Genomic DNA, 9,183 nt, shown 5'->3' on the forward strand with positions numbered 1-9,183 from the left:
AAAAAAAAACCAAAGGAAGACCGCCGGAAGCGGCCGCCGGAGCTCCGGCGCCGGTGGCCGGATTCCGGTGAGGCAGTGGCTTTCTTTTTAAAAAAAAAAAATTAAAGAGGGGTATTTTGGTAATTTGGCCATGATTTCATAATTACAATTTGAGACCGGGTCCCTCATAGTAATTTAGCATATTCAGGTGACCATAGAGTGATTTTGCTAATTCGAGGGTCTTTATTTGTGATTTCCCCTTAACCAAATAAAAAGTTTCACACGAAATTTAATTTTATAAAAACGGATGAGAGGAGTGAAAAAAAATTTAACACACTGAAAGATATCATTTGAAACTTGTCAAAACAACAAATAAACTTAAGAGGATATATAATTCCAATTAATTTTTTTAACACTCACGAGTTTTAAAAAGCTTTTACGGCACACGTCTCGTGACCAAATGGTATAGATGCTTCCCATAATTGGAAGATTATGAATTTGAGCTCACGTATAATCTTAAATTGTTAGTGTTTGCTTTTTTAATTGAAAAGAATGTTGTTATTTTAAGGTTAAAACAGCAAAACAAAAACAACAAAAAATAAAGAAAGATTGGAAAAAAGAATAAAAAAATAAGTAAAGAATTAGGAAGAAGAGAAGTAAAAGAGGATATTTCTTATTCTTTTTTCAAACTAGGGAATACATGATGCATCTGCTCTGTTATATTCACAAGTTTACAACTTCAATTTTTTTAAAAAAAATCTCCAAATCTTATGGTAACAAGAAATAATTATGAGAGATAATAAAGATAATTGGAAGGTATTAAAGAAATATGACCATTCACGCAGATATCATATTGGTGATATGACAAGGGTTAGTGTGAAATCCCAGTTTTGCTGGTTAAAAAAAAAGTGTGAAATCCCATTTTTTTGGGCCAGGCGTTAGTGTGAAATCAGACTAGCGTCATCACGCACCAATGCATGTCTTGCAAATATCCACACACGTGTCAGATGACCATTGGGCCTCTCCCAGACGGAACCATCCCGATGCCTCCTGAAACCGACCGTACCGTAGCATTCCTTTTTTCCTTTTTTGGAAATAACCAATGGCCAAGCAAAGCAAAGCAAAGAATGCTAATGGGGGTGATGGTTATATACAACCTACCATTATCATTATTACGATCCGACCCACTGTGTCCCTCACTCATGTCGGAAGGAGAGAAGAGGAAGCTTCACGCCGACGACGTTCAAGACGTCGTTCCCGGCACCACCCAGAAGAAGAAGGCGCGGGACGGCCTCGTGACAGATGATGAGGTAGAGGAGTTTTGCACGATCCTCCGCCGGCTGAACGCGGCGGCTCAGTACTTTAAGAGCAGCGGTGATCGCAAGGACGGCACGGCGGCATCGCATCGCGGTTGGAGAGCGTCGCTGGAGGAAGAGATCGCCAGGCAAGTAGATAGCGTTAAAGAGAAGGAGGCCATAGCCATAGATCTCAATTTGAGCCCCGGCCAAGAATGAATGTTTTTGTTTTCAGATCTGCTTACAGGTTTCTCTCTTCCTTTCCATAAAGATGAAGAATAGAATTCGAGATCCTTATTTTCTTATTGTGTCCCAAATAAAGATTTAATATTTTAATTTATTGTGACGACATTGCCTTTTTGGATCAGATTTAGGTGCTTAAGTTAGTTGCCAACTTGCCATATTGAGTAAAAAAAATCTGGGTTGGCATAGGATAAGAGTTTAGGGTTCGGGCCGTGTTGCAACTTGTGGTTAGGACCACCACTGGAAAAAACGACGTAGTTTTCACGATGAGGCAAAATTGACGCCCTTTAATGCAGCCAATGCTTATCACCTGATGAGCAATGTGGACAGTCCAAATTTAATATTTTTAAATAATTATTTTAAAATATGAAAAATTATATTTTTAAAGAATGATAGTTAAAAGAATATCTTTATTTTTTATTCTATACCTATTAAGTGATGAGCACCCAATGCAAATCCTATCCAAGTATCCAACAACCAAACCCTTCCAACTGAGTCTGAAATCAATTTGCCAACTCCCACCCGCCACTTTAGAGCGGACTGATTTTGGAGAGCACTTGCGGTATCTGGTGAGTCTAGATTTGATATTTTTAAATAAAAATTATTTTTTAAAAAAAATAGTTAAAAATTATCTTTATTTTTAATTTTACACCAATTAAATAATTATTTTAAAAAAAATCTAAACTGTCTATGTCAGATTTGGACGATCTAGATCTGATAAATTTGTGGTACATATTACTTAAGCATCCTAACTCTTTTCTCTTAGACGAAACCCTAAATATAGAAAACGTTTCCCTTAATATCAGTATGGAACAAGAAGCCCTATTATATTCCTCCAATCCTTAATATAGGACCTAATTGTTAAGTTAATTTTGGTTCTAAATATAATACTTATTTTTTATATTTATCAGTTTTTCCTAAATTACTCATATAGACATTCTCTCAACCATAATCAGGTAAGTGAGGTAGAGAAGATATTAAGAAAAATGATTATAATGTTTTAAGAAAAACATGTCATATTTCTTATAATTAACTAACTTATCTATCTTTCTTAATCTAATTAAATTAGTTAAATAGGTCTTATATTAAGGATCGGAGGAATACTAGATATGGTTAGCTACGATTAAATGTCTGAATATTAATATGCATTTAAGCAACATCCAGAGAGATTAAGAACTTCATATAGGGTAGAAATTAAGCTAATTTGTATTAAAAATCTACTAGAGTTAAATACATATAGATTGAGGACAATGATCATTTATATAGGCAAACCATAACCTAACAAACTAACCCTAAAATCTCATCAGATCTAATCTAATCCTAATATCTTAGATTTATTCTTTTAAGATATGATAATATATATAATATTCAAACATAATTTATCCTAATATAATTCTAAATTACTAGATGATTAATAAAAAAAATGCTAATTAATTAATCTTTGAGTCTTTGACCAAGAACGCATGTAAAGCATCGACTTCCACAATCGTAAATATTTCACCTGAACTTGACGTCCAAAATTTCAACTCGATCGTTCTGAAGTATGGCTCAGCTAATAGCGTGGATTACCTGCTGCATTTTTCCCTTTTCAATTTTTCACTCTCTAATCATTTCGTGCCTAATTAAATATCAGTACGATGGCATGTTTTGTCATCTACAAAACGAACACTCTCCCAGACAGTAAAATGAATAAGAACTATTGCCAATAATTAATGGAATCCGCACGAACTTTTGTGTAACGATGGTTCTAATTAAAGAGATAAAATGATGATTACGAAGAGGCTAAGATTCATCACTGATAAAAGAAACAGTGCACACAGTTGTAAAATATTTATATTTATTTGGATTCATCAGTTTTCACTTCAATTCCCAACTAGTGATAGTGCTTTGTCAGACTGGGGAAAAAACTATAGGTTCTTATTAAAAGAGGACAATTGCCAGTAGACGTACAATTATTTGATTTGTACTAAATTCAGAGGACTATATGCTGCCACGGCTGCCACACGAAGTGATTCTCACGGAGGAACTCTGAACCTGTCTAAAATAAAATAATAAAAAAATTAATTCGTGAGTTCTTATAATTTATTTTAATTTTAAATCAGATTTCTATAGTTTTTTTTTTTTTTAAATCGGATCCTTACACTTTGATTTGTTAAACCCATCAATCCTTAAGGGTCAATACTGTTATAGCACTATTAAGTTTTGACGATGTGGCTAATAATATGCTTTCATGGCCAGTTAACATGTTAAAAATATAATATTAAAATTATTTTAGTTGTAAAATTTTCAGGTAAACATGGAAAGAAATCAAGGGTTATTGTTTCTAGGTCTTCAGTTTTCGACTCCCGCCGCGGAATTCCTTGCTTTCAATTGCAATCATGATACAAGGAAATTACTCTTAAAATTCACGGTGCTATATGTCATCAAGTACCACTCGACCATTCTTATATCTTAATCTACCATTTATTGCAATATTTTTGTTTCTCTTCTTTAATTTTCTTGCAATGAGAGTTTTATTTTTCTAGTGGATCTTAACTGACTTTCTAAAACTTCTGATATAAACGCGATAGCTCCCATACTATTTAGCATATCCTATACTATCGAGCTTAAGTCCTTAACTGGTTAGCAATTGAAGATTAAAAAAAGTAAATCATGGTAAGAAATTGAAATTGTCAAAACTTGTATTGAAGAGGATGATGTCCCAACTTAACTGCATGTTGAATACAATTTAATGGTGAAAACAGTAATCATATGTAAATCAACAATTGAAGAGGAAAATTAAACAGTCATGTTTCATATATAAATTAAAATTTCTGATTTTATTATCTGCTCACATTGTTGGCTTCTTTGTTGATAATATCCGCACCCAATGAAAACCAAAACTGAATGTTTTGCAATTGGTTGCAAAATTAGCGAGAGGGCGGGAATGTGATGGTTTCTTGAATCGATTGATCACGATGGTCTTAGTTACAAGCTTCTTAATCACTTTATTATCCACCTATCATCAAAATTAATCCATGTGGTGCCAACTCATGTTTCTTAATCCACATGTCAGTTTAGTCAGCCTCTGCATCATCAAAACTTCATGGTGTTAACCTTTGAAGATGGATGGGCTTAATGGATCAAAATACAAGGGCCCTATTTAAAAGAAATAAACTATAAGGACTTAATTCAAAATTGAAGTGAATTATAAGGACCTACGAATTAATTTTTTCTAAAATAATTTATAAGTAACTTTTTAATTATAATTTATAAAATATAAAATAAACCTATGAGATGAATTTTATTTCAGTTTAGGTAAAATATGCTTATAAATACTTTTAAAGGTTATCCCAAACAAACATGAATCAAGGTTGCTAAAAGAGTCACGCAAGTTAGTGGCAGAAAACAAAGTTGAGATTGAGAAGGCAAAAGAAGAATGTAAACAAAATGTTAGTTCTAATAAATTAAAAGGAAAAAAAGATAGTTAAATACTACTTTTGGTTTTTAATTGGGAAAATTAGTTTCCAAGTCCTTATAGTTTGCACAAGCTTTGAATTAGGTCCTTCAATTTTTTTTCCTTTTTATGAGGTTCTTTAAATTTACTCTGTCAACTTTGTTAGCCCTTCATCTTCAAAACTGTTAAATAAGTAGTAACAATGTTAAAGATTTCATTGGATCAATCTGAGGTGGCATCTTTTGAGGTTGATGTGGGAAAAAAAATGCTTGTGTTAAATACAAGAACTATCAAATACAAGCAGAATATCAAATAGATTAGGGTGAACCAGAACGAAGACGAAGGAAAGAAGGGCAAGAACGAAGTGCTCGAATCTCGAAAGCATAACACCCTATCGAACCTGAAATTGATTCCTTTCTAGATTCTACGAAGCTAAAGTTTATGAAAACAGGAAGCTAAAATCTGAAACTGGACTCTCTGATTGTGAATCCAAAACCATCGAACCATGGGTTCAGTAACATCCGTATCTCATTCCGTCAAATTTCGAGTTTTTTCAACCCAGCCTCAAAGTTTTGTCCCTATCATATCCCAGCTATTGTGTCTTGAAATATGGCCAAACTTTTTAAAAGGATTTGTGTTCTAGAAAGGGGTTAACGGCGGCAGAACCTTGAAGGCTTGAACAATGAATAGGTTTTGTGGGTGCATCATATATTTTGAATCTATGGGGATTTGGGACTTCATTTCTAGTATTTTGTAATCTGCTGAAGCTCCTTGACAACAGTGAAGATCAATGGAATAAACAGAAGACGATGCTCTAGTGCGTGGCTTCTTCGATGCAAGACTTTATTTTTTCCCAGACACTAACTACTTCCACCTAGATTTTTAGTTAGAGTCCACTTGTAAAATATTGCCAGCTATTTGCCACCTCAAATTGATCTAAAGGAAATTTTAACACCGTCACTGCTTATTTAACGGTTTTTGAGATGAAGGACTAAAGGAACTAACAGAGTAAACTCAAAGGATCCTATAAAATGAAAAAAAAATAAAAATCAGGGACCTGTTGCAAAACTCATGCAAACTATAGGGACAGAGAAATTACTTTTTTCTTTTTAATATAAGAGCTAATTTGAATTTTAAGTTGGTTCTAAATATAAAATCTTAATCCACTTTGTCTTTCATATTTATTTATTTTTTTTAAAATAGTTCTTATACTAGTTGTACATATTAAAGATTCTACAAAATAGTAGTTTTAACTAATACACATGATTAGTAAGGGTACTCCAGGGTAGACAACACCTATTTATTACAAATAACTAATTTAACAAATTTCTTTAATTTACTTAAATTAGTCAATTAGTTCTTATATTAAGGTTTAGAGGTAGTATTCTTTAGTCAAAACTTCATAATAATCAGTCCTTCTAAATTCACAGAATCACAGACAAATTCCTTGAAACAAAATAAGTACTATCTCCAGTCTTAATTATAAAATTTTGTTTGTAGATTATAAAAAAATCTTATAAATAAAAACGGAAATAGTATTTAGGAAGTAACAAACAAATTGACGGTTGAAATGATAAATAAATGGGCCAAATGAGATTGCCAGAAGTCAGAGAGCGTCCTGATCCATCCTTCTGACTTTTTTGGTCTGTGTCCTGAATAGCATTGTCCACCCGCGGGCACCAAAGTCAGAGGTTTAAATGTAAGAGGGTCACCCACCCTAACCGCCATTTCTTCCTTCATGTCTACTTGTTTATTAACTTTTATAGTCTCCCCAAATAAATTATTTTGTAATACTACCTCCGGTCTTAATTATAAGAGTTAATTGACTAATTTAAAGAGATTAAAAAAGTAAGTTGAGTTAGCTATTTGTTCTAGAAAGGTGTTGTCTTTCCTAAAATATCCTTGCTAATTTAGTGTATTAACTATAACTATAATTATTAGAAGGATTATCTTGAAAAAAAATTGAGTAAATATGAGAGACAAAGTGAACTGGAGTCTTATATTTATGACTAAAATAAAAATCAAACAGGATCTTATATTAATGACCGGAGGTAGTACTTGAAACCTCCATAAACAACCTTTATTTGGATGAGAAAAAATTGAGGAGGTAAGAATATATACTAAGAAGAAAACTCTCCAAAATAGTTTTTTTTTTACCATTTTTAAAAGTTTCTTCTAATATTCCTTCTTCCTATTTTCCGCTCACCTGTTCCTCCATCCAAGCGTGCCTTAAAAATTCCCATTGACAACATTGAAAGAAATGTAGATGCAACGTTTCCAGAAGCTCAAGGCATATAATGTTGTGAATATAGAGAAAATATTTTAAAAGGGGGAAGCCCATTCAATTCAAACCGTTTTATTTTTCTTGATTATTATTTTTCTAAAATTAACATTATGTTATTTACCTAGTCTAACCGAATATCTCATTAACTCTCTTTTCTATAAATACATTTAATATTTAAAAAGGAACTTCATTTCATTTAGTTTCTTTCTTGTTCCATTTCATTTTATATATCAAAATACAAAATAGAGCCTAAACTTTGTTGACTGAGTTAAAGGAATGCTAGGTCAAATCAATGGGCGGAAATGGACTAAAATAAATGCATTTGTGGAAAATTGAAACACCAATCAAGGGAGAGAATCGCTTGAAGCCAATCGTTAAATATGACTTTACGGAGGCATCAATTTTTGGACTACTCCCACAAATACTTATTATAAAGATGTCCAATATATCTCATAATATAATTTTTTTTTACAATGAATGTAATATTGTTTTGAAGTATTACTTTTGGATATAAATACGAATTGGGCAAACTCTTCTCACTGATAATTTTTATTGAGAGTAATGTAATATTTTATTTTTAAAAAAGCTACTTATTACCATCTTTCTTAATTTATAAAAAGTTTTTTACTAAATGCTTAAAATAAATATAGGAGGAAGCATATTTAATGTAATAGTCTCCTTCGACGGAAATGTAATTGTAAGTTAAATGTCGTTGATTTAAGGAAAGAAGTACAATTATTTTTAACCTGTGTATCTAAGATTTCTAATCTCTCTATCTAATTATCCGCGCGGGGTCTCTTCATTTCTTTTACATCCATTTCCCTCCACTTCTCTAATCTTGACCCTTTATATAATCTGCGGCTAAAAAAATGCAAAAACATATGACATTTAATACCTTTGCATCACACCCTATAAAACTCCCTCCCTTCCCCCACGCTTTCTCTCTCTATTCTTTTTTTTTTCCTTTTCTCTTACTCTCTCCTAGCCGGGTTTTTAGCTTATTATTTATAAAAAGGTTTTAAACCTGGGTTTTAAAACACTATTACTCTATTTTTATTTATAAATCAATTGTAGAGAAAAAGATTGCTCCTAAATATAAGTCACTTATTAAGTAATTAATAAATTTTTTTAATGTTGTCCTATTGACTTAATAAATACAAAGAGTAATAAAGTGAATAGGTGATAGACATATTTTTAATACCTTTTTTAATAAGGCAAATGTGAAAAAAATTATAAATTTAATGCATCTCTTGATTTACAAGTTTGGAATACAAGTGATTTATAAATAGAGATAAAATGGTATAATTTTTTAAAGTGCAGGACAACATATTAATTTATTTATCACTTTCTGAAAATATTGCATTAGTCCACTTTGTTTTTTCTGAGCAACACGCCAATACCATAAAAACAATAAAAACTGTTATCTTAAAAAAAATTGTCATTATTCTTTTTTGATTTGCTAGCAAAAAATTGTCATTATTCTAAACTTAAGAAACAAAACAAGTAAACAACAATTTTATACCGCCTTCTTTTAACTGATTTTTTCTACTATCTTAATTGAATGTCGTGCAACTTTTTTATAGTTTTATCGTTTTTTTGTGTAAAATTTTTATTATTCTAATTTTTACCTATAATTAATAATATGGAGTGAGAATGTAGAGAGAGAACAAGAGAAGAAGATTAAAAGGGAGGAGAGAGTAGAGAGTGAGTGCACAAAAAAAAAAAGAAATGGAAAAGAGAGAGTTTTATAGGGTGTGATGTCAAGATATGAAATGCCATGTGCCTTTGCGTTTTTTTAGCCGTAGATTAAATGAAAGGTGAGGATTAGGGAAATGGAGGAAAAAAAGAAATGGAGAGGCCCTGTGCCGATCTAATTATATGTTGACGTGCGCGTCGTTCGATGCAAGGACACGTCAATTGGTGATCTCAAGTGAAACTAGCGTTGG

The 9,183-nt window shown here is 31.9% G+C and overlaps 1 protein-coding gene across 1 annotated transcript; it reads left to right on the top strand.

Annotated features, from left to right (window-relative positions):
* The first annotated feature begins 845 nt into the window (after positions 1-845).
* LOC114726199 (uncharacterized) lies at positions 846-3,987 on the top strand. The gene is made up of 2 exons (XM_028912772.1): positions 846-1,521; positions 3,808-3,987. The coding sequence occupies exon 1, from the start codon at positions 957-959 to the stop codon at positions 1,491-1,493; it is 537 nt and encodes a 178-aa protein (XP_028768605.1). The 5' UTR covers positions 846-956; the 3' UTR covers positions 1,494-1,521; positions 3,808-3,987.
* The last annotated feature ends 5,196 nt before the right edge of the window (positions 3,988-9,183 follow it).

This window comes from Neltuma alba, unplaced genomic scaffold (genome assembly GCF_004799145.2).
Source record: "Neltuma alba isolate B1F8T4 unplaced genomic scaffold, ASM479914v2 tig00012346_pilon, whole genome shotgun sequence".
NCBI lineage: Eukaryota > Viridiplantae > Streptophyta > Magnoliopsida > Fabales > Fabaceae > Neltuma > Neltuma alba.